Genomic DNA, 26,719 nt, shown 5'->3' with positions numbered 1-26,719 from the left:
CAGTAGACTGGACTACTGCAATGGTGTCTTTACAGGTCTCACTAAAAAATCTATTAGAAAGCTGCAGCTAATTCAGAACGCCGCTGCTCGAGTCCTCACTAACACTAAGAAAGTGGATCACATCACTCCTGTTCTGAAGTCCTTACACTGGCTTCCTGTGTGTCAAAGAATAGATTTCAAAATATTGCTGCTGGTTTATAAAGCTTTGAATGGTTTAGGCCCAAAATACATGTCTGACCTACTGCTATATTATGAACCATCCAGAACTCTCAGGTCTTCAGGGACTGGTCAGCTTTCTGTCCCCAGAGTCAGAACTAAACATGGTAAAGCAGCATTCAGTTATTATGCTCCAAATATCTGGAACAAACTCCCAGAAACCTGCAGGTCCGCTGCAACTCTTACTACTTTTAAATCCAGGCTGAAGACTTTTCTTTTTGCCGCTGCTTTTAATTGAACTATTCACATCTTAAACTGCACTGTAACTTTGAACCTTTATCCATGTATTTTTTCTTTTAATGTTTATTTTATTATCTTTTCTTTTTAATGACTGATTTTAAATGCCATTTTCATAATGTCTTCCATTTTTGTAAAGCACTTTGAATTGCCTTGTGTTGAAAGGTGCTATATAAATAAACTTGCCTTGCCTTGCCTTGCCTTGTGTTTTGAATGATTCATTGACCTTTCCTCCCGTCCCATTAAAAAAGCCCAATATCCATTAGTGGTATTTCCAGAGCTGAATCATGCTCCTTAGCAGGCACGTGCACACATAGACATCAAAGTGGGCTTGAGCCCCTGCCCTTTTTCTTCCTCAGAGTAAGTGCCATTCTTTTCCCCTTTTTTATTTTTTAAATAAATGCATATATATCTACTGCTGTTTGAGCATTTTCCCTTTCCAAAAATATATTGATTGAATACAAAATAAACATATCAGGTCAGGAGATTAGACTGTGAAGTTCCGATGCTCTCTCTACCCTCCCTCCCTCCCTCCACGTCTCGCGCACAGCGGTGGGAACATCGGCAGTCCCTTCAGACAGACAGGTAGCAGCACCTCCCACTTTACAGTCCCTTCAGACAGACAGGTAGCAGCACCTCCCACTTTACAGTCACTTCAGACAGACAGGTAGCAGCACCTCCCACTTTACAGTCCCTTCAGACAGACAAGTAGCAGCACCTCCCACCTTACAGTCACTTCAGACAGACAGGTAGCAGCACCTCCCACCTTACAGTCCCTTCAGACAGACAGGTAGCAGCACCTCCCACCTTACAGTCCCTTCAGACAGACAGGTAGCAGCACCTCCCACTTTACAGTCCCTTCAGACAGACAGGTAGCAGCACCTCCCACTTTACAGTCCCTTCAGACAGACAGGTAGCAGCACCTCCCACTTTACAGTCCCTTCAGACAGACAGGTAGCAGCACCTCCCACTTTACAGTCCCTTCAGACAGACAGGTAGCAGCACCTCCCACTTTACAGTCCCTTCAGACAGACAGGTAGCAGCACCTCCCACTTTACAGTCCCTTCAGACAGACAGGTAGCAGCACCTCCCACCTTACAGTCACTTCAGACAGACAGGTAGCAGCACCTCCCACTTTACAGTCCCTTCAGACAGACAGGTAGCAGCACCTCCCACTTTACAGTCCCTTCAGACAGACAGGTAGCAGCACCTCCCACTTTACAGTCCCTTCAGACAGACAGGTAGCAGCACCTCCCACTTTACAGTCCCTTCAGACAGACAGGTAGCAGCACCTCCCACTTTACAGTCCCTTCAGACAGACAGGTAGCAGCACCTCCCACGTTACAGTCCCTTCAGACAGACAGGTAGCAGCACCTCCCACTTTACAGTCCCTTCAGACAGACAGGTAGCAGCACCTCCCACTTTACAGTCCCTTCAGACAGACAGGTAGCAGCACCTCCCACTTTACAGTCCCTTCAGACAGACAGGTAGCAGCACCTCCCACTTTACAGTCCCTTCAGACAGACAGGTAGCAGCACCTCCCACTTTACGGTCCCTTCAGACAGACAGGTAGCAGCACCTCCCACTTTACAGTCCCTTCAGACAGACAGGTAGCAGCACCTCCCACTTTACAGTCCCGTCAGACAGACAGGTAGCAGCACCTCCCACTTTACGGTCCCTTCAGACAGACAGGTAGCAGCACCTCCCACTTTACAGTCCCTTCAGACAGACAGGTAGCAGCACCTCCCACTTTACAGTCCCGTCAGACAGACAGGTAGCAGCACCTCCCACTTTACAGTCCCTTCAGACAGACAGGTAGCAGCACCTCCCACTTTACAGTCCCTTCAGACAGACAGGTAGCAGCACCTCCCACCTTACAGTCCCTTCAGACACAGGTAGCAGCACCTCCCACTTTACTGTCCCTTCAGACAGACAGGTAGCAGCACCTCCCACGTTACAGTCCCTTCAGACAGACAGGTAGCAGCACCTCCCACCTTACTGTCCCTTCAGACAGACAGGTAGCAGCACCTCCCACTTTACAGTCCCTTCAGACAGACAGGTAGCAGCACCTCCCACGTTACAGTCACTTCAGACAGACAGGTAGCAGCACCTCCCACTTTACAGTCCCTTCAGACAGACAGGTAGCAGTACCTCCCACTTTACAGTCCCTTCAGACAGACAGGTAGCAGCACCTCCCACTTTACAGTCCCTTCAGACAGACAGGTAGCAGCACCTCCCACTTTACAGTCCCTTCAGACAGACAGGTAGCAGCACCTCCCACTTTACAGTCCCTTCAGACAGACAGGTAGCAGCACCTCCCACTTTACAGTCCCTTCAGACAGACAGGTAGCAGCACCTCCGACTTTACAGTCCCTTCAGACAGACAGGTAGCAGCACCTCCCACTTTACAGTCCCTTCAGACAGACAGGTAGCAGCACCTCCCACTTTACAGTCCCTTCAGACAGACAGGTAGCAGCACCTCCCACTTTACAGTCCCATGTTATGCCGGCTTTTCTTGGCTTGTTTGAAGGTGAGTGGTGATGAACAAATGACTAAGCTGCCAGTGCCTCGAGTTTACAGCTAATTAGCCAGAAGACAAAAACAAATAGTTAGCTACGGTAGGCTACTAGCTAATGGATAAGTTAGCTCAAGGTTTAGCTAAGGCAATGTATCATGGGCATACAGGCTAATGTACTGTACTTAAGGGGAGACACTAAAGGTGAATACAGTCAAATGTGTATCTATAACGTCATCACAATCGCCACATTGATATGCAAATTAGGCGTTAACTAGAACACTAGTAATAAAGTACTATTTTATCTCTTATCTTATCTTGATTAAAATGTGCTAATGTGCATGCAGTTACCAAGGCATTGCAGATGAAAAGGATAAAGCAAAAAACAAGCCTCACAACTTCCCCAGATAGTTACTTAGGTCAAGTCAGTATTTTCCCCTGAAATGTTGTGTTTAAATGCAGATTAGCTTTAAATCTATAGATAACTTCATAATTGTGATTGTTGGCTGCTCATTTAATAACTATATTTAACTTTTTGTTTTACATTTTTTTTTATATAAATGATTATGGGAAGTGCCCTTTTTCTCACTTGAGCTCCCGCCCCCAAAAATGTCTGTGCACGTCCCTGCTCCTTAGAGCCTAATTGTTTTAGATTCTCAAGAAATGTGTTCATTTTCTGAACATGATAATGCAGTATGGGGAACCCCTCTAGACTGTAATGACCACAGGGCTTGTGATAAGGTCCTCTTTAAAATAGTATTTTAAAGAGGGCATTTCAGCAAAGATTAACTATGATCTGAATGGACAATGTTTTTTTATTTACCAGGTTGTGAAGGATTTTGAATGTACCCATTACACACTTCAGAAATCATTTGATCTTTCATTCATTTAACTCATTGACTTCTCATTATAAGTGAAGAGAAGGCGGTGCAGACAGAGGAAAGAGTCCTGGGTCAAACAGACAAACACATTGCACACACATTACTCAGCATGGATTGACGCCAGTAATTAACCTATAATCACGGTGTGACACGACACTATAGCGCTCAAACAGCTGATACTTTAAAAGACAGGACACACACACACACACACACACACACACACACACACACACACACACACACACACACACACACACACACACACACCACACACACACACCACACACACACACACACACACACACACACACACACACACACACACACACACACACACACACACACACACACACACACACAATGTGATGTGTTACTGACCACTTCTCCTGTCTCTGTCACATGTCTCTGTAACAAAGCACTGGGATGTTGACATGCTTGGTGTTTAACACCACTTTTACTGACCATCACTGACTCTGTCAAGTTTTATACAGAACACATGCCTCTCTCAACTTTATGAGGCCATAGTTCAGGTCTAACGGGTTAGATAAACTGTGCTGAGCTGGACTGAAGAGGAGTTTTGTTGTCTTGTGTATTTTTATGGGTAACCAATGTACCGCAGGTCTCCCTTGAAAAAGAGATCGTTGATCTCAATGGGATTTTTCACCTGGTTAAATAAAGGCTACAAACAAACATTACTGGTTGTAATCACATCATAAACTAACCTTACCTTTGAGAAGGCCTTTCCACCTTTGAGCTCCTGGAGAGAGAAAAAACAAAGCAGTCAGTGAAACAGTCTGCAGTATGTCAGACTGTGATCACCATCTCCACAGTCTTTCTCATAAACACATTACAGCACATCACATGGACCCTAACCCCTAACTGAATGTATTTACTGTATGACATTTTCAGGATTCCAAATGGCCATTTTAACCGGAAAATGTTCATAGTTGTACTCTATGTGGGCTGATTTTAATGCATTTTTGATAGATTTTTGAAGTTTAAGGGGCCTCTGGATCATTTGGATGGTGGACAAATTGCTTAATCAATTGAAAAATAATTGTCCACAGTAGATAATAATTTGCATCTATATCCAATGGTCACAACACTGCTCATATTAGTCAAATCTGGTTTTAAATAATGTATTATTCAAATATAATACATTTCAGGATACAATATTTGTATCCTGAAATTGTTAAATTCTCTATTATTTCAGAAATGGATTCAGCATCCTCAATAACCTCAGAAACCACTCCAAAATTGTCATGAGTGCTAATTACGGCAAATGATGCTAATTGTGCAAATTGCCCAACATTATGTGAGGTAGTATCAGGCAGTTGTAATTACTGGGGGCCGTACTATACATGCACAGGTGGCTGCTGGGAATTACCTTACGTACAGAGACCCGGCAGATGCAGGGGTCCAACACTCCAGTGATTGGATTAGCACCCATCTTACACACGAAAGAGAACTTCTTCTTCCATCGAACACAGTTCTGCTGCACCTCCTCTCTACACACACACACACACACACACACACACACACACACACACACACACACACACACACACACACACACACACACACACACACACACACACACACACACACACACACACACACACACACACACACACACACACACACACACACACACACACACACACACACACACACACAATGTGATGTGTTACTGACCACTTCTCCTGTCTCTGTCACATGCCACTGTTGCATTTTATTAGTCATACAACTCCCAACAGTAGTCATGTAATGCATTGAGCTGCAATGTGATTGGGCTAAACCCTCAGCAGGCTCCTCGTAGCGAGAGCCACTCTTTAAAAACTTTAAAATGTGTTTATTTACAGGCCATAATGATAGATACATGTCTGAGCAATGTATAACCAAAGGACTGTGTTACATGCTTTTTGAAACACAAGACAATAAATACTTCAAAAGAACTTAAAGCTGCGTTGGGTAGAAATATAAAGGACAGTGACAGTAGTTTGTGTCCTCTGCAATGTTTTAACATAAACTTGTATTATCTACTCCGCTTTGCTTGGAACCTTGGCTGAGGTGGTTCTCGAAAACAGTGCTATCCAAAACTTCTCCTAAAGCAAAACCAAAGAGTGTGTCGAGCCGCTCCATGAAGTTTAAACATTGCATAGCTGTGTCAGTCTGTTCAGGCAGGGTTTCTCATATTTGTTTCTGCACAATCATTCTTAATAGCTTGAGTAAATATCCTCTGGCTCTCTTTTCCTACATTAACATTAACCCTAACATGAACACTATCAAAGGAACTTTTCCCACCCCGCTTATCTAAAGGCTGACCTGAAGTTTAGTGCTCCTAAAACAACAAGCCTGGAGGCTGGGAGAGGCAAAGGACTGCCAGACAGGTTCTGCCACTTCTTTTCTTACAGCCAGCCTTCACAAACACACCATTGTACAGCGAGTAGATACAGGCAGCGCTTTCTCTCACAATGAAGCTGTGCTTTACATGGCCGCTCGCTCACAACCTCAAGGAGACGTTTAGAACAGTCACAGTCTGAGTTAGTGACTAATGCATGCTTTTAAATTTCAGTATACACTGTTGACCGGTTTTTGCATTATTTTAAGTTTTCCATTGTATTTCTAGGTTTGTTAATGTGCATTAAACAGGTGCATGGATCTACACTGAATTTGAAGCTGAAACATAAAGTAAATGAAAATGGCAACGCCCTGATATCAATTGTATGCCTCAGTTTATAATTTACACATGTGCATTACAACAGATCACAGTGTATATACAAAGGCTAAAAACATTAAGTCACTGGAACTGAACAATATTCTAATTTACTTTATGATCAAAACAACTAGAAATGATTTTACATTCATTTTCCCATGTGAAGTTATCCGAACTGACACAACACAGACTAGAGTGGGAACTATTAAGGAAGAAGGTTATGTTTTCCCACTGCCTTGTAAATGTATAAAATGTATACTTACAAAATACATAAAAGTTGTGAAAATTGCAGTTAATGTCTTCTCTGTCATTTGTAAACTTTGGAAAGTCATCCCGAGGGCCATATTGGACCCTCTGGCGGGCCTGTTTAGGCCCACAGGCCATATGTTTGAATCCCCTGATTTAAACACTGTCGCTGCAGGAAGAAACATCTGCCCTTCACACTGCAGCTTCATGAAGCACAGCTGGAGAATCTGGTGAATGTGTTCGTGGCTGCCTCTTGGCTGGAATCTGTTGAAGATGTTTGAGCTTTCTCCTGAGGAATAACACCTGTGTCTGACAGGAGAAGGCTCAGAGCCTGACCCTGTCCTCACTACACCAGAGACTCAGCAGGTCAACTTGTCTGCTTACATTCTTTAGCACACACTCACTTGTGTTAAGAGCATATTCGTCTGTTTTCCAAGAACAGTTAAATGCAGCTAATGTGTTTGGGTTAAAATCACACTTTGAAGAACACTCAACTCCTATTAGGCGCTTTCACACCGGAGTACTTTTCCCAGGAATAGTTCCAATAGTTCCTGGGATTTTGCGTTCACACCAAAAAGATCTGGAACTAGAAGTTCTGGAACCTTTTCACCCCTTTTCAGTCCCTGTTAGAGAGGTGGTACTTTCCTGGGGAGGAAAAGGTTCCAATTTCTGATTGGCTGGGCGAATTGCAAAAACCACGCCGTAAAACTCAGAAAAAGTTTTGTGAAGCCGCAATTTTATTTGCTCGCATTAGCATTATTAGCATTAGCATTAGCCCAGCGCACCAACGGAGAGAGACTAACTTATGGCAACACAAAATAAAACATGGGAGCGGTGGAGTGATGAGGAGGTGTCGGCGCTTCTGGCGATTTACCCGGGACTTGGGCGGCAGTATACGCCCTGAAGTTGTTTGCGGCCTGCCAGTAAACCCAAAGCAGAAGAAGAAGAAGTGACGTCAGCGGCTTCATTTGCGTAATCCTCCCTCAGGGACTTATTCCGGTGTGAACGCGATCCACTAGATAGTTCCGGAACTAAAGAGTTCCGGGGGAGTTCCGGGGGACGCCTATTAGGCGCTTTCACACCAATTACTTTGCCGTACATAGTTCCCAGTACTTAGTTCATCGGAACTCTTTAGTTCCCGGAACTAAAGAGCAGATCGCGTTCACACCGGAATAAGTCCCTGAGGGAGGATTAGGCAAATGAAGCAGCTGACGTCACTTCTTCTTCTTCTGCTTTGGGTTTACTGGCAGGCCGCAAACAACTTCATGGCGTATACTGCCGCCCAAAGTCCCCGGCCGGAAGTCCCCAGAGTTGGGGACTGGCTTCAGTAGAAGCTGCTGGGACTCCCAGCAGCTTCTACTCTGCTGAGGCTCAGTCATTGGTACACGTTTATTTATAAAGCTATGTTGGGTAAACTCCCGTATTATATCTGCTCTCTGATAACACAGAGAGTTGCAAGCAGCTATTGTCTGAGATCGCATGATGTAGTATTGTTAGATGTGCCAAGAGCAAGGACTGTCTTAGGTAAGACAGCTTTTATGTGCGCAACTCCACTTGCTTGGAACAGTCTACAGCTAAAATGGAAACTGAGCAATTTCATTCCTCTGAATGTTTTTAAAGCAAGTCTAAATGAAATGCTCATTGAAACTATGGGTATTTGTAAATTGTAAGCTTGTAAATATGTTGTATGATGTCCTCTATTGTTTTATGTTGTTTTATGTTTCATGTGGAACCTATTTGCTGCAGGTCTCCCTTGAAAAAGAGATCTATGATCTCAAGGGACCAATCTGGTTAAATAAAGGTTTGAAATTAAATGAAATTAATCAGAAATTGGAACCTTTTCACCCCTTTTTAGTCCCTGCTCTCTAGCAGGGACTAAAAAGGGGTGAATAGGTTTGCAAAAGAAAGTTCTAGTTCCAGATCTTTTTGGTGTGAACGCAAAATCCCAGGAACTATCGGAACTATTCCTGGGAAAAGTACTCCGGTGTGAAAGCGCCTATAGAGAGTCGAAGTCCCTCCCTTTCCGGTGACCACCATGGGACCTTATTTCGGAAAAATTATGTATTGAAGTCAATGGAGAGAGAAAACTTATCTTTCGATCCCGTTTGAATTGTGCCACGAATTACACATATGATGTTTGTCAATTTAAAAGATAATTTCCATGTCAAAAAGGTCAGTTTGTCGTAAAACTGTTGAAATATAAGACTATGAAAAATACGCAACTAGAAAGACTACACATCCCAGAATACCGGTCCTGCATGCTGGCTCTTACGGAACCGACAAACTCCCCTTTTGTGTACAGCTCTCAACATGCCCAGACTTGTAGTGATTTTCACCTCTTTTAATACTTTTCGCCTCATTCTGAAAGAAAGAGGTGAAATGTGCCAACGTGACGGCCGTCTTGGTGTGTGGTGCGAGACGGGAGATGTAGTTCATTGAGCGGTTTCACACAAAAAAAGTGTTACTTCACAGTTTTACGACACATTTTTATTTTTTTGACTTGTAAAATTATCTTTTAAATTGACAAAGATCATATGTGTAATTCGTGGCACAATTCAAACGGAATCGAAAGATAATCTTTCTCTCTCCATTGACTGCAATACATAATTTTTCCGAAATAAGGTCCCATGGAGGTCCCCCGGAAAGGGAGGGAATTCGCCTCTCTATTGGTTACTCTCTGTCAGAAGAATCTGAGGAATGAGACAGAGCTGTAAATGATCCTTACTCACACAAGTAGGTCCACACACACACACACACACACACACACACACACACACACACACACACACACACACACACACACACACACACACACACACACACACACACACACACACACACACACACACACACACACACACACACACACACACACACACACACACACACACACACACACACACACACACACACACACCAGTTCTGTTGCTATGTGTTTTTATGATATTGTTCTTATGTCACAATGCATTGGCTTTAGTTAGCAGGTGTATGTCTAAGGCGGTGGTGGCTAAAAGGTTAATGTGAGTTGAGACTATAATGTATTGGACTGCTCCCAAATATGCATGTGAGTAATTTCTATTACTTTTATAGCTTTTAAAATAAAGCTCGCTTTTTGTTTCTAGACCTTTTTACCTTTTTTGTAGTCTGCATTTGGGTCCTACCTTTTCCACGCATTCTAACAGAATGAACTGACCAACTATGAACCCAGCGGATTTTTATTTTGACTTGGATTCGATCTCCCTAGAGTACACTCTTCAGTGTCATTATGCTGAGGGGAGTAGAACCTCGGCTAAAAGGGACAAAGAGGCTGTCCACAAAAAGGCACAAATGGAGGTGGCCAACGTGCCATGGTTGAGGAGCTCGTTGCCTGAATTGCTCAGAGTTTTTTCGCGTAGCCCTGAGTGCCAGGCTCCATTCTCTGACCCTTTCTTGGGATCCCGCCTGGCGTTTGGAGGTCCACGGACTCTCCAAAAGACCTCTAATACCCCATTCACACCAACGGTGTTTCGGGGCCGGTTCGGTGCTGGTGCTTGAAAAGCACCGGGTTTTCCTGTTCACACCGCAGCGGAGCAGCCTCTAAGCTCCGGAATCCGGTTCGTTTCGAGCACCAAAAAGTTGTCCGTCTAGAAGCAAGAACCGCATACGTCACGCTTACGTCGGAGGGGGGCGAGATTAACCTGAGCTAACAGTTAAGGCGAGTACGGCAAATAAAAGTTGTAACAAGCAGTAGTGCTGAGCAAAGTGACTAGAACGCAACCACACACTTGTTAAAAAAAAACACACTTTATAAAGTCAGGCAACACTAACCAGGCTTCGTGTGATTCTGTTTATTTGTACCTTACTTTGACCATCCGTTCGCTGTTATTGATCATTGTGGAGAGCAGGCAGACGTTTTGTTTGTTATTATAGCAGCTATCGGATGGAATCAATACATGGGCTGCACAGGTTGTCATGTCCGACTATCACAAGTAGAATCATAATGAAAAATACGTCGGTAAAAAGTGCCTGGAGAAAACGGCGTAGCAAGTAGTCAGTTTAGCTTCGGTTGCTATGCTAACATCACCCATGTTATACCAGAGAAACTTTCATAACAGCGTTGTGATGCCAAACAGCGTCAATTCAGACTGACACACATTCACTTAAGGGGAACTGGGGATATGTATCAGCTGCTTGTGTGACAGTCAGACAGTGAATACTTTAGAGCCGTGTGAGCTAACCCGGAGCTAACGGGAGAATACACTCGTGGAAGAGCAGCAGCACTGCAGCGGTCGGTAAATGCCGCTGAAACACATTAATAAACAATGAACCACGGCACTCTGGAGAAAAGTATAAGGTTGGAGAAGTCGTTATTTAATTTAATCTGGCTTCGTATGATTAAAAGCAACGCAGTCCCCGGCCCGTTGTTGTTGTGAGGTGAGCTCCGTTGGGGAGAAAATCAGCGACGTAAACTGTGACGTCATGACGCAGCAGCGGCAGCACCAGTCGGGCTCTGAGCGGTGTGAAAAGAGCCGGAGCTAAACCGAAGTACCGGTTCTGAACCTGAAAAGCTCTAGCACGGAGCTTGAACCGGAGTTGCGTTGGTGTGAAAGGGGTATCTGAGAACCAAGGTCAGGATTCCAGCCCGAGCTCCAGTTCCGGCCCCAGCAACCATGTTTCCGGCTCCAGTACCGGCCCACACAGCCATGGTTCCGGCTCCAGTGCCGGCCCCGGCAGCCATGGTTCCGGCTCCAGTACCGGCCCCAGCAGCCACACCTGCTCCGCCGGGTTTCCTGCCAACACCATATCCTGTCCTGTCGAGGGTCCCGCCGACACCTGCTCCACCGGATTTCCTGCCAACACCATGTCCTGTCCTGTTGGTGGTTCCGCCGACACCTGCTCCGCCGGGGTTCCTGCCGACATCATGTCCTGTCCTGTTGGAGGTCCCGTCGACACCTGTTCTGCCGGGGGTCCTGCCAACACCTTGTCCCATCGACACCAGTCCTTGCTCCATCGGGGGACCCACTGACACCAGCCCATGTTCCGTCCAGGGTTCCGTCTACGCCTGTCCCGCCAGGGGTCCCACCAGCTCCTGCGCTCGATCCCAGTGCTCCGGCGATCCAGCTGACACTGGAGGGGTCCCATTGCGGCGTACGTCGTCCTCCGGAGCTGTCCCGTCGCCGCCTTCTTGCCCGACCATGTGCCCGGCCTCCTGAGTTTCCCAGCGGCTTTCGGCCTCGAGCCCGGCTGCCTGACTTTCGCCGCTGCGGCTTTCGCCCTCGAGCCTGACCTCCTGACTCTTCCAGCCGCTGCCTTCACCCTCATGCCCGGCCCCCTGAGTTCGCCCGCTGTGGCCTTCGCCACTTCTTGAACTCTGCCTTGCCCCCGGGCCGTCCGCCCGAGACCCCCTCCATGAACTCTGCCTTGCCCCCGGGCCGTCCGCCCGAGATCACCTCCTGTTCCTCTGCCTTGCCTCTGGGCTGTCGAACCAGACCCGTCCTCCGGACCCCCTCCACCCACCCTTTTTGAAGTGTTGGACTTTGTTTTTGGGACGTCTGGAATCCGTCCCTTGAGGGGGGGGGTTCTGTCATGACCATGGCAATATGTGTTCAATTTATGATTTTGCCCGCAAAAACCTTTATCAGGGTAAAAGAGAGAAAACCGTGTAGAAGAGAGAGTTAAAGACAGAGGGTTGTGGTCTTGGATCAGCTGTTCAAGCACAGTTTCCTCGCTGCAAACCTTTTTGTAAACAGCTGTTTCTATTGATGCTGATGCAAACAGTTTGTTTCAAGTGCCGCTTCTACAGCTGTGACCAGTTGCTGAAAACATCTGTTTGTAGAGCCGGTTCGGCACATGATGGTGCTACCTCACATTTCTAGTCCTGGTATGCATGGACTGAAGTCCAGGGCTAGCTTATTGTACGGGTGGAGCTGTTCAGAAGCAGGCTCTTCTCTGACCTGTCGGTGACATTTGGCCAGTGGTGTAGATGTCTCTTATGGCTCTGACACACCAAAACAAAATCAAATAAATACATTTATCCTCTGTGGGACAAATAAATGAATTCTGATTCTGTTTCAACAGTGCCTCGTTAATTCAACATGCTGAATCAGCAGCGAAGAATATTTGAAGCTGAGAAAAGTCCTGGTGGTACGGGACACAACACAAAAACATGGCCGTCAGACACTCATCAATGTATAGTCGTTATCCATCGCAGAGAGTCAGCTTGGTACGTCAGGCCCTTTAGAAGTCTTTATAACTGGTACAACCACAGCTGCTAACAGAGAACAAGACCATCTCCACCCGTTTAAGCCCCTCCTCACTGGGTAGTGTCAAGGTTAGGGATTTTAAGATTTTACTGATCACATTCAAAGCCCTTCATGGTTCAGCCTCCGGCCACATTGCTAGACTGCTGGCTCCTGCATGGTGCAGGTCCTGGTCCGGTTCTCAGGCAGCGCTCTGGTGCTCCTGCATGGTCCAGGTCCTGGTCAGGTCCTGGTCCGGTCCTCAGGCAGCGCTCTGGGGCTCCTGCATGGTCCAGGTCCTGGTCAGGTCCTGGTCCGGTCCTCAGGCAGCGCTCTGGGGCTCCTGCATGGTCCAGCTCCTGGTCAGGTCCTGATCCGGTCCTCAGGCAGCGCTCTGGGGCTCCTGGGGCCCAGGCCCAGGCGTAAAGGGGCCGATTTGCTTCCCTCTCAGTAAGCAAAGGGTTTTCCATTTGTTCCGAGGGCAGGTCCTTAAAGGGGGGCACTCCCTTTAAGGGTAAAGTCAGGGAACAAAGGTCTTATATGCTCTAAATGTTTCATTTAAAATGATAACATAAATGTTGGTATAACTGAAACATTGAGAGATGTGCACAGTTACATATCTTTGGTTATTTGTAGGTAGGTATGAGGAAACTAAAGGTTGATTGGAACATTGGTGATGGAACTACATTTTAAACCCTTGAAAATCGAAAAAAAATTGAAACTTAGGTGGAGTGGAACTTTAAATGGTTATGCATGACATCAAAGCTGACCACTGATCACACAAACAAGATTTATAGATTTAAACGTTTGGACTTTGGACTTCTTTAAGCCAGGAGGGCTATTGCTATGTTGGAAAATATGGGTGCTCTATCACTGAAGACTTGGTTTCGGAACTTTTTGGTAGTGTTGGTCTAGAAAGACTGACATACATCAGTAAGGGCAAGCAGAAGGACTTTATTCAGCTCTTGGAACCGTATATGAATATTATGAGGGATGGGAAGGTGATCTCTGAAAGGGAATTGAGAAATGTCTCTATTCTATTTATTATGTATGTGTGTATAAGTGTGAAGTACATGTTTGTTTTCATATTGTTGTTCCAATATAAGAAAATGCCAATAAACATATTATGAAGATTTATAGATTTACATTTCTGAGCAAAAGCAATCCAAAGATATGCTTAATCTATGAACAACAATCGAAATAAATCGAAATTTGATCCAATGTATTCACATGTGTTAAAGCTGACTTCTGTATTACTGATGGCAGACAAAGTAAGCTTTTAACAAAGATCATTCTTAGAGACCTGTCTAGGTTCAAGCATAATGTGACACTGAATATTGAAAATCAGAAAGAATCATTTACAGTGAGAGCAGACAGGAGACTGAGCACACACACATCTGACTGCTCACACTTCCCTTTTCAAGAGCTGCACTGCAAATAGAAACAGCTTCTGACTGAGCTGCTCTTCATTTCTCTATTTAAAAACACAACCAAAGCACTGTGCCACGCTGCCATCACTGCAGACTACACTACAGTAGAGCAATGTCATCAACCCATGTAGGATGTATGAAGATAATGTGAAACCAAGTACACATGAGCAGTGTACAGTCAGGGTGCCTAACTGTGGTCAAAGGATAGTCAGTGGTAGGGTCAATAATGTGAATCCAGAAGTGAATTGAAGCTTGATCCTGTTTAGCACCAGAAATGTGTGATCCCTCCACAGGGAGGAATTGTAAATGGAATAGTTAGAATTTTGTGGAAATGGGCTTATTATTATAATATTAGTGAATCATAGCTCCAGCCATACTTGCCAACCCTCATGATTTTCGCGGGAGACTCCCGGTTTCATTGCCCTCTCCCGGTTTCCTCCCGGGGTCATATTTCTCCCGCATTTCTCCCGATTTCTGACAAAATCAGATTTACTCACGACTGTTTCTACTCGGACAGCTACACCATTGTTTGGTTTCCATGGTAGCGCGTCTCTTTAGTAGCGTGCGCAACTGAAAGTCTGAGAGGGTGTTCAGCATGGTGAGGAAGATAGTCACAGAAAACAGAACAAGAATCGACAACTTGACCCTCTGCTCACTCCTTTCCAGCCCACACATATGCTCCATCAAGGATGGTGCTACAGGCCGCAAGGCATTGCACTTAGAACTACAATAAGCATGTTAATGTTAATCCAACAGCTCTGGTGACCCACTAGCACCCCCCCCCCCCGGTGGTTTGGAAATGCTCCCGATTTCTGAGGTCTTAAGGTTGGCAAGTATGGCTCCAGCACCTCTTGCAAGTCGTCCTTGGGGATTCATTGTCTTTCAATAAACACAAATAAGCCCTCAAGAAATGCAGATGTGTAAAAAATATTATTATCAGCCACTTTCCAATATGCTTTCTGGATGAAATGCCTTACTGAAACGTTAAATAACAAGTATAGATGTAGAACAGAAATATTTTAGAATGAGAAGTTGCATTAGCAGGTCTGTGTCTCAACAACAACACACTAACTCACTGCACATTCCTTGAGCCTTTACATGGACACATGTCATGGATTCGTATAGGGAAGTTAGGTAACTGTGAGACAAAACAGTGTTGACTCTAACTGAGTTATTTGCATTCAGGCAAATGTGCTCAGTGGCTGTAGATTAAAGCAGTGACCTGCTGACCGGCTGTCTGAAGGGACCCCACGCACCAAGCTCCTGACTGAGTTCTGGTTAAAGGATAAATGGCAGACTGCAGACAGAGACACTTTACTACTGATTCTTATTCTAGTCCCTTCTAAAACATTTTTCTTGATCTGCTTTCATCATCCACCTGGGCTGAGTGTATTTTTGAATATTTCAATTCATTCTTCTCTCTCTCTCAACAGCATATTTTGCCTCTTGCTTTGCAAAGTGCTGTTGTAAAAAATTGAATACTATCAAAAGGACGTAAAAGTATTTTGCAAACATATTTCCCAGACAGACACTTGACATTAATTCAATTTTGGGAAACACATCAAATCTGCTTTATAGGAATATCAACATCTTAGGAAATACACTTCACTTTCTTGTAAAGGTGAAATAAATATCAATATTAGTTCTGGGTCAGGTCTTAGAGTTATACCGCAGGTACCAGGACCTGTCCTCACAAATACGGCTACCTATTCTATAGCTGGAGACCGTGCACACAAATACTGGGCAGAGTAGTGTTTATGTAAAGAAATGCTTGCAACACATAATTTCCTCTAGAGCCTCGAACAACACTTTTCTGTTGTATACAAATTTGAAACAAAGAAATACAATGCAATCATATGCGAGCTTGAGGTGTGTTGGGAAGTTTATTATAGCTTTGGGTGGAGCCAGGCTAGCAGTTTACACCTTCCTCAGGTCTTAATGCTAAGCTAGGCTATCCACTTCCTCACTCCAGCTCTACACACATAATATTGATATTGATCTTGTCATCTCAGTTACAGAAAGAAGCAAATATAAGCATTTCCTAAACTGTTGAGCTGTTCTTTAACTGGTGGTAATTGCATACCTATTTATCTCAGGTAAGAAGGTATCTGTTTATTTCTTAACACAAAATAATGGAATGAAAACCTAGAGGAAAAAAACTAATTCTGAATTGTATTTTGCAATATTATAAGCTCTAAAAGGGTTAAAACATGCACAAAAAGGACCAGCAGCTCTATAGCTGGCACTGTTGGACAGCCCATAAAAAGTTCCCCACCCTTTTGGCGTGTAGAGTTGACGCCCCAGGGAGCTGAGATTTGCCACCGAGGTCAACTGTTTGAGAGCTTGTGTGAGTGTGAGTGTGAGTGTGAGTGTGAGTGTGAGTGTGAGTGTGAGTGTGAGTGTGAGTGTGAATGATTGCATGAAAGTGGTTGCTGCTGTTGAAAATTGCCTAGACCAGGGGTTTTCAAAGTGTGGGAAGGTGAGCCTCCCCTCAGAGAACATAAGAACAGCCGCGCCCCCCCTCCCAATTATTATTGCTATTATTATTATTATTGTTGTTGTTGCTATAATGCAGGGGTATTATTATCCAGTGGAATGTCCTTACCTACTGGTCTAGTTAAATCAAAGTGGTTACTTTCTTTTGGCTGGGCAGTGTAGTTTTACACACCGTCTTATTTGACTTTCTCAGGATTTAAAACTTTTTTTTGGGGGCAGACCCCCACAAAGAAAAAAATATATTTACACACGTAAGGTCATCATCTTAACAGTTTGTTATGCTCATCGAGTCATCCGTGAGCAGAGCATCAAGTTGGCATGCCTATAAGTTAACAGCTGAATGCGGCGATTACCATCTTGTTCAGCAAAACGCCTCACAAACTTATTAAGATCTAAAGCTTTAGTGCGTTTTGGTTCAATGCTGAGTACAGCCAAACTTCACAGTCTCTTCTCTGTCATTGTAGATACCTCATTCCTTCAGTACTTGGGTCCGAATGCGCCGTCCCGTTCAAATGAAATCGCCGCCAATCACATTTCCTCGCTCGCGCCAGGGCCGGGGGAGGGGTTACAAGGCTCGAGTGACATTAGGGATTTTCTCTCAAAAATGTCCGATGAGCCACAACTTTTATTTCAAAACAAAGCTGACGTTTTCTGCCAGACGCTGTCTCCTCTTTCACTTTAGGTAACTTCACTAAAAATCGATCCATGTTGCCGCTCGCATAAAGTTAGCTGAAGTTAACTAGCTAGATTTCACTGTTTCTCGTTATTGTTTTCTCACGCTGCGCCTCCCCTGAAGCTCTCTGGCGCGCCTCACACTTTGAAAACCGCTGGCCTAGACAAACGGTCTGCAGAGGTCTAGATGTGAAGAGAAGCCAGTTTGACGAAGAACATTTTGCTTGCTTTAAAACTTGCCTAGGCAAACCACTGAACTTCAACATACTCCGAGAGGCTCAGAGAGGAGCAGCAGGAGGCTGGTGCCTCCCTGGGCAGCTCCCAGTGTCACTGTAGTCAGGCTGGAGCTGAAACAGCACAAAAGGCAATTTTCCCAGGAGACATGAGGGTGAAATAACATAAACTGTGGTGACGTGCAGTGTCATACCAGTTTACTGCTGTAGCTCTTATCTGAGGTGGAAAACTCACAACAGAGGTCAATTATCCACACCTTTGTAGCAACGAGTGTGTACAAAATCTAGACATGTTCTGTGTGGGAAAACAGAATGTCAACCAAGGTGGGAAGTAACTAAGTACATTTACTCAAATACTCTACTTAAGTACAATTTTACTTGTACTTTACTTAAGTTTTTCCATTTAGTGCTACTTTGTACTTCTACTCCACTTCAGTTCAGAGGTAAATGGTGTACTTTTACTCCAATACATGTATTTAATACCTTTAGTTACTTTACAGATCTGGATGAATGATGTGAATAATAAATCAACTCTTAAATCAGACTTTAGTTCCACCTGGAGTAAATGCACAAGCTACCCTGCAGTATACAAAGTCCTTCAAACTAGCTGCACCTTTACCAGCTTTGAGAACACTTTCATGATCAATCATTATAATCAAAATATATCATACAGTGAAGGAAATAAGTATTTGATCCCTTGCCGATTTTTTAAGTTTACCCACTTACAAAGAAATGAACAGTCTATAATTTTAATGGTCAAATTATTTGAATAATGAGAGACAGAATATCAAAAGGAATATCCAGACAAGTACATAATTTAAGAGATATAAATTGATTTGTATTTAATTGTGGGAAATAAGTATTTGATCCCCTTGACACCAACAAGGATTCTGGCTCCCACAGACCGGTTACATAAGTCCATTTCCTTTAGGAAAGTACTCCTAACATCAACTAGTTACCTGTATAAAAGACACCTGTCCACAGAATCAATCAATCAGATTCCAACCTCTCCACCATGGGCAAGACTAAAGAGCTGTCTAAGGACCTCAGGGACCAGACTGTAGACCTCCACAAGGCTGGGACTGGCTACAAGACCACCAGAAAGCAGCTTGGTGAGGAGGAGACAACTGTTGGTGCCATTATTCAGAAATGGAAGAAAGACAAAATGAGCATCAGTCGCCCTCGGTCTGGGGCTCCACACAAGCTCTGGCCCCGTGGGGTATTGGTGATCATGAGAAAGGTGAGGGATCAGCCCAGAACTACACAGGAGGAACTTGTTAATGATCTCAAGGCAGCTGGGACCACAGTCACCTAGAAAACTATTGGTAACACACTACACCATAATGGATCAAATCCTGCAGCGCCTGAAGGCCCCCTGCTCAAGAAGAACATGAAAGGGCCGTCTGAAGTTTGACAACGAACCTCTGAAGGATTCAGAGAAGGCTTGGGAGAAGAGGATGTGGTCAGATGAGACCAACATCGAGATCTTTGGCATCAACTGGACACGCCGTGTTTGGAGGAAGAGAGATGCTGACTATAACCCAGTGTTTCTCAAAGTGGGGGGCTTTGGTTCGAAAATAATATGATACAGTACAGTACAAATACGTCTGGGTCTCTGTATTTCATTAAAGCTCGGCTCTGTGTGTGTGTGTAACGAGCCATTTTGTGTGCGTGCGCAAGCGAGAGAGAGAGAGAGAGCACCGGTACCGGAGATCGTTGTTGTTAGCTTCTGGTGCTAGCGAGCTAGTGGCCGGGTCTCAAACGTTTTGGTCACCATTAATGTAAACAATTATTTCCGAGGCACACGTTTATATGATCATTATAGTTATAAAAAAATAAGAGAATAAATGAAAAACAGGTATGAAATACTATATGACAGTAAAACAAGAATAAAGTTTAAAAGGGGAGTGATTTGTAAAATATCCATAAAGAAAAAGTAAATCTGTTTACAGTTCTGTTTCATATGGGTGTTGAGAGAGGTATCCATAGATCTCTTCATTTTGCCCTCAAAGTGAACCAGATTGATGCTTTTAACTTCAATATTTAAAAAATAATCTTCCTGGGGGAGCATGCCCCCGGACCCCCCTATGTTAGGTCCACTCCCCACTTATAAAAATAGCACTTTACCCCTGCTTACACCTATATGCTGTGAGCGGATTATCGAGCCTTCATTGTAACAGTCGTGGGTACACTGTGTATTTTGCGTGGGGATTGTTGCAGTAGAAAGTTCCTCTGTAGCGCCCGGTACATTAATGGGAAACCCTACATGTTTGAGCACCCTCTATGAAACGTCAAGCTACCCCACAGCACCCCCAAAAGAAATCTCTGGCGCCGCCACTGAGCCTGCAACCCCGTTTTGAAGAAATGTGCAGTGCCAAACAGGCTCATTGCAGCCACTGATGCTGTGCTAAGACACACTTTGCCAAATATCAGCATTTTCTTTCTTTTCATTTTTTTGCACAGATTGCAAAGTGGCAAAGTATTATAACTTATTGTTCTAGCAAAGGGATTGCACAATTGTATTATGTATTTTTTTTTTCTGACCACACAGACTTATGGAGCATTGTTTTATTATCACTGTTCTAGCAAAGTGTTTTTTTCTTCTTTTTTTTGAAAGGAATGCTCACGTTCATATTGATGTATTGTAATAAATGTTAACTTGGCCCATTACGTGACTATTTGTGTTGGGGGGGCCCGACTTTTTTTTTTCTCCAAAGGGGGGGTCTGACAGATAAAGTTTGAGAACCACTGCTATAACCCCAGAACACCATCCCCCCACCGTCAGGCATGGAGGTGGAAACATTCTGCTTTGGGGGTGTTTCTCTGCTAAGGGGACAGGACCACTTCCCTGCTTCGAGGAGAGGGTGTACGGGGACATGTACCGTAACATCTTGGCCGATAGCCTCCTTCCCTCAGCCAGGACACTGAAAATGGGTCATGGAGGGGTCTTCCAGCAGGACAATGACCCTGAACATACGGCCAAGGCAACACAGGAGTGTCTAAAGAAGAAGCACATATCGGTGATGGAGGGGCCTAGCCAGTCTCCGGACCTTAATCCCATAGAACATCTGTGGAGGGAGCTGAAGCTTCCAGAGGCCAAGCATCAGCCTCAAAACCTGAAGGATTTGGAGAGGGTCTTCAGAGAGGAGTGGACCAACATCCTTCCTGAGATGTGCACAAACCTGGAAACCAGCTACAAGAAGCGTCTGACCTCTGTGTGTCCAACTAGGGTTTCTCCACCAAGAACTAACACATGTTCTGCAAGGGGATCAAATACTTTAGTTTGTGACTCTTACAACCTCAGATCCAGTGCCTGGATACGGTTCCAGGTTCCTACTGTACGGACTGAGGCTGGAAAAAGGAGTCTTTCTTATTATGGTCCTTGGTCTTGGAATGACCTTCAATCACGCCTTAAACTGAGGGCACTTGTCTCTATATCATGTTTTAAATTGAAGTTGTCGGAAGTCCTCACCACCAGCTGCTCTTGCAGTAACAAGTAGTGTACTTTTTTTATTGTCCTAATGTGCACAATGTAGTGACTGCTTTTTCGTCTTTTGTCCTTTGTTATGTTCTCTGTATTTTATATGTTTGTGTTATGTGTTATGTGTAACGTTGCTGCCTTCTTGGCCAGGTCAGCATTGAAAATGAGATGTTATCTCAATGTTTTTATCTGGTTAAATAAAGGTTAAATAAAAAAAAAAAAAACTTATTTCCTCCACTTATTATTCTGAAATGGACCAATCTGCGCAATGAGTACTTTTCTACTTTTGCTACTTTAAGTATATTTTATCGCCAATACTTTTGTACTTTAACTTGAGTAACATTTTGAATGCAGGACTTTTTCTTTTAACAGAGTATTCCTACACTCTGGTACAGATTTAGTAGGCCTACTTCTCCCACCTCTGTGTCAACTACTGAAATTAGGGGGGGGGGACATTTGTGTCAGAGAGTATGCTAGTGAAAGCAGAGTGTGTTGGTTGCATGCAACAGAGGTGTTAGTGCTTCAAAACAAGGAAGTTGAGAGTGTTTCTAAATACCTGGATGACTGAATGGCAAAGTCCCCCCCATCAATCAGCCGGATCTTGCAGAAAAGCACTCCATTGACAAAAGGCACCGCTGTTAGCTCCTCCAATGTAAAGTGCACTTGAAATTTGAACTTCTTCTTTCTTGTCAAAAAAGACATTGTTCCCAGCTGGAGTGTGCTCGTGGTATGATGAACACCAATGGAAGAGTTAGGAACAAATAAATATAGTGAACGTGGCTTTAAAGTAAGGGCTGGAAATCCCTCTTTGCTTCAAGGTCAGTCATCTCTGGAAACATGTTCAGACCTGGAATGGGAAATAAAAACACTTGTTAGAGTTATACAAGCAGCTGAATGCAGCTCCATTGGGAACTTCGTGTTACGGTTTCTGCAGCAATGACAGATGTGGACATTAAATGTACCGTGGATGTTTCTATCCCACATAGTAGATTTAAGAAAACACATCCTACGTAATGCTTTAGTTTGATTTATGAATGTAAGGTTTTTCAACAGTTTGAAACTCTTTCTGTGTTTCCTCCAGCAGTAACAGTGTATCGCGGTGCAGACAGCTGCCACGCGAACACGCAGTGCCGGGGCGGCTCTCCGCGGGCTGAGTGCCGGGGAAACTTCTCTGACTCACCGCTCCGTCTGTCCGGTGCTCCGCATTCTGGTTTTGGCTGTGTACCGTTGGCGGGGTTTTTGGCCCTTTCATCGGTTTCAGTGCATCTTCCACAACTTTCCCTCCCCGGTAGAGAGTTCAACAGTCAAGACAGTGAGCGCGGCTGTAAAACAACTCAGAGTTAGGGACCGTCCACAAAGTGTGTGCAGAGGTGCAGAGAGTGCATAGCTGAAAATGGAGGCAGTGGTGGAATGTAGGGAAGTACATTTAGGCTACTTAAAGCGCAACTTGCAGGTTTTTTTTTTTACTACATTTATGCTTAACCCAGGGTTGCCAACTTTGGGTACCTGGCTGGAGTGAGATTTTGATATCATGGGTTTAATTACACATATGCGCACTAAATGACTGCTATCGTGTCAGTAGCGGGACCTTAGCATATATATATGATATACAAAATATACAAATACACAATATTGGACACAGACTATAAAGGGCACAAAGTTTCATTCACTAATGAAAGTCAAACACATGTTTGTTTCCACTGTTTTATTGTGTGCATAGGCCAGCAATTAATTGACTTATCGTACAATAAATAAAAATGAACTCGATAACTTTTCTGACCTCGATAAATGTCCATTTACATGAGGATGTGACTAGCAGTTTGAAAGGATGTACTTGAATTATTATTATATATTATCATTATGTCAGTGGTCTAAAATGGTCATACAACGGTGCCGACAATATTATCGTTTATCTCAATAATTTCCGGGAAAATGTATCCAACAAAATTAATTATCGTGAGAGGCCTATACATGAAACACACAGACACAAACAAATCTACAGACTTACTCCAAACTGCCAAATATATTAATTAACGCACTCTCACTCTCATATACTCTTTGACTCTATTTTGGCCTAGTAGAACAATAAGCAGCAGACTTTTACTTTTTATCATTTCTACTGGATCTTAGATCTGCGCATGCGCAATACGGGTCGGGGATTGACCAACCGGCTCCCACTGCTCTGCTGTCTGTTAACGTTGTTAAGAGTGGTGGGGGCGGGGAGGGAGCAGATCAACAGCTTGAGCAGCTGTCAACTCAACATTGTAAATAACCAACCAAAAACGATCGCCGGTTCATCTTGTTTTGGCGTGAGAATAGTTTGGGCAGCGTGAGAGCGTGAGATTGAGAGTGAAAGCGTGTGTCACACGCCAGATGCGTGACAGTTGGCAACCCTGGCTTAACCTTGCCTGAAAATTACAATTAAAAAAGTTAATGCAAGATTTGATATGTTTTACAAGACATAAGGGCAGGAATTCAGAGGGAAAGGAGCCGTTTTGAGCTCTGCTACTAAAAACTGCTTTTTTTTAACGTCATACGTCAAACGCGTCATATTACGTCACATGGGAGAGCAACTTTCTCTGACTCCTTCTCTGCCCAATCCGCGGTAGTAGTTTGTAGTTGGTTTGAGCGGTTGTGATTTAGTGAGCTGGTATTATTCCCAGGGATGCAAACTTGTCACCTTTCGGCGAAATTCGCCGTTTTGATTCCAAAATAGGTCGTTTGTGTGATTCATGTAGATCTGCAATAAAAATATTTTTGGGGTATGGGGGGGGTCTGGGACCCGGAGTAATCTGCGGCCGCGAGCTGTTATGTGCCATCATGACACGCATGGTGTTCTTTTTTTATATGTTATAATGAAGCGCGAGCACAAGTCTTCCTGCCTGTCAGCTCTGCTCATGGATGTATAATAAGGCTCTGCTGCTCCGGGATGAGGGTCTAGCTTCAGCAGCTACATTACCTACGGTGCGTTCGTTAATATTAACTGTGCGGTCCAGAGTCACTGTGGCACAGACTGGACCGCTGGTTAGAACGGGGTGTTCGGAGCAGCAGAGCGTGATGTGCACTGAAAAGTGTTTCTGTCGCAATATTATTTAATGAATCGTTGAGCTAGCTAACTAGCATACATTGTCACTATCTGCTAACGTTAGCTTTAGCCTTCGTTTTCAAATAGTTTCTTTCATAGCCTATAAACGGAGGTGGTATAAGTATCTTGTACTTGAGTAAAAGTAGAAGTACTCAGGTCTTGTACTTGAGTACAAGTAGAAGTACTCAGATCTTGTTCTTGAGTAAAAGTAGAAGTACTCAGATCTTGTACTTGAGTAAAAGTAGAAGTACCAGAGTGTAGGAATACTCTGTTACAGTAAAAGTCCTGCATTCAAAATGTTCCTCAAGTAAAAGTAGAAAAGTATTATCATCAAAATATAGTTAAAGTAGCAACAGCAAAAGTAGTCATTGTGCAGATTGGTCCATTTCAGAATAATATATATGATATATTTTATAATGATTGATCATGAAAGTGTTCTCAAAGCTGGTAAAGGTGCAGCTAGTTTGAATGACTTTGTATACTGCAGGGTAGCTTGTGAATTTACTCCAGGTGGAACTAAAGTCTGATTTAACACTTGATTATATTTCACATCATTCATCCACATCTGTGAAGTAACTAAAGGTATTCAATACATGTAGTAGAGTAAAAGTACACCATTTACCTCTGAACTGTAGAGGAGAAGAAGAACAAAGTAGCAAAACATTGAAATACTTAAATAAAGTACAAGTATCTAAAAATTGTACCCAAGTATAGTACTTGAGTTTATGAACTTAGTTACTTTACACCACTGGCTATAAAGATAGAAAGACAGCCTTGCACAGAGGCATGAAAATACATTTTCAAAATGCTCAACTGTCCTGCCAAAATTATAAACTGACTGCTACACAATTAAATTAAATGCTTAAATATATTTCTATTAGATGTGACTCTTTGGCGTTTCTGTTATTATTAACTGCTGCTTTAGTTGTTCTGACTGCTAAAATCCTCTGTTATTCCTCATTTTAAAGCCGATATTCCGTGGGGTCGGGGGGCTCGGATCCTTGTCACCTTTTTCATACCTGATGAGTTTGCATCCCTGTATTCCGGTAATTTTACATTGCATTTCACTATTTTTAATCATGGTGAGCTTGAGTTTGTGCAGGTTGCACAAACTCGAGCCTGTCAGTGTCAGGACATCGAGTCCACAGTTTCCCTAACAGGAAAAGTACCGGAGCTAGCTTTCGTTCCTGGGTGCGTTGTGCGAGGTGCATCCACCTCCCTGCAGCACATACTCTCAGCCAACACAGTCTCACGGCATTTCGTGTTATAGTCACGAAATTAATCTATTGATTCGTGTTCACCAACACGATTTTCCCATTTTTTTCGTGTCACACAGAACGATTTTAAAAGCAATGTAAATAATAACAAATTAGAAGGAAAAACAGATTAAAAAAAATACAGATTTCAGTATTCTGACACAGAACGATTTTAGAAGCAATGTATTTATATTGGTAGTATGTTTCGTGCCTGCACCAAATAATAACAAATTAGAAGGAAAAAAAGATGACAAAAAATACAGATTTCAGTATTCTGAGGCTCTGAGTCATTTCTTTTCCTCGCGGACGGCAAAAAAACTCAGACATTATACAATTTAAAATAAAAGGGATAAGGTTAGGCTTAGGGTAAGATATTGAGTAAGAAAATGTGTTTATGAACCACACAGCTTCCGGTCTTCCAAAACCCGACCGGACAAAAAGACGTGGTGCAGGCACGAAACATACTACCAATAGAAATACATTGCTTTTAAAATCGTTCTGTGTGACACGAAAAAAATGCGAAAATCGTGTTGGTGAACACGAATCAATAGATTAAATTAATTTCGTGACTATAACACGAAATGGCGTGAGACTGGGTTGTCTCAGCACATACTCTCCACAGCTGAAGCCTATCAAACAAAACGTTTATCAGGAAACCGTATTACATCTCTCTCCCCCCCTTCGCTCCTCTCTTTCCCCCCCTTCGCTCCTCTCTCTCTCCCCTCCGGTACACAGCACCGTAAAATACGTAGTGTGGAGTTGCATTAGGTAACGCGAGATACGGCTGATACTTGCGCATTAGTTTCTGTTAGGGATCAGTATCAACAGTCCTGCCAGTAACGTTACTATATTATCAATATTACTTTAGTTATAGCCTATATATGATAGCTAACTTTACAATGTTGTGATGTGACTGACGTTAGCTAACATTAACTGTCTGTAGCTAACGCCGGTCACTCACCAAGACAGCTGCCCTGTTCTCCACTGGTTCTCCTAACACCACAGCTCCATTTCTCGCCGATGGCCGTTATTTCTTC

At 43.7% G+C, this 26,719-nt stretch overlaps 1 protein-coding gene across 1 annotated transcript in view; it reads right to left on the bottom strand.

The window, feature by feature from the left end:
* fam102ab (family with sequence similarity 102 member Ab) overlaps positions 1 to 22,703 on the bottom strand; it is a 28,321-nt gene extending 5,618 nt beyond the window's left edge. Inside the window, 4 exon segments of the mRNA XM_034133068.1 lie at positions 4,577 to 4,606; positions 5,237 to 5,357; positions 21,898 to 22,188; positions 22,522 to 22,703. Of these exon segments, the coding sequence (XP_033988959.1) occupies positions 4,577 to 4,606; positions 5,237 to 5,357; positions 21,898 to 22,043 (297 nt within the window). The 5' untranslated portion in view covers positions 22,044 to 22,188; positions 22,522 to 22,703.
* Positions 22,704 to 26,719: the final 4,016 nt, after the last annotated feature.

The sequence above is a fragment of the Trematomus bernacchii genome, unplaced genomic scaffold (genome assembly GCF_902827165.1).
Source record: "Trematomus bernacchii unplaced genomic scaffold, fTreBer1.1, whole genome shotgun sequence".
NCBI classification, from domain to species: domain Eukaryota; kingdom Metazoa; phylum Chordata; class Actinopteri; order Perciformes; family Nototheniidae; genus Trematomus; species Trematomus bernacchii.
Note: the sequence above shows the minus strand (reverse complement) of the source record. Positions and strands in the feature narration are given on the sequence as shown.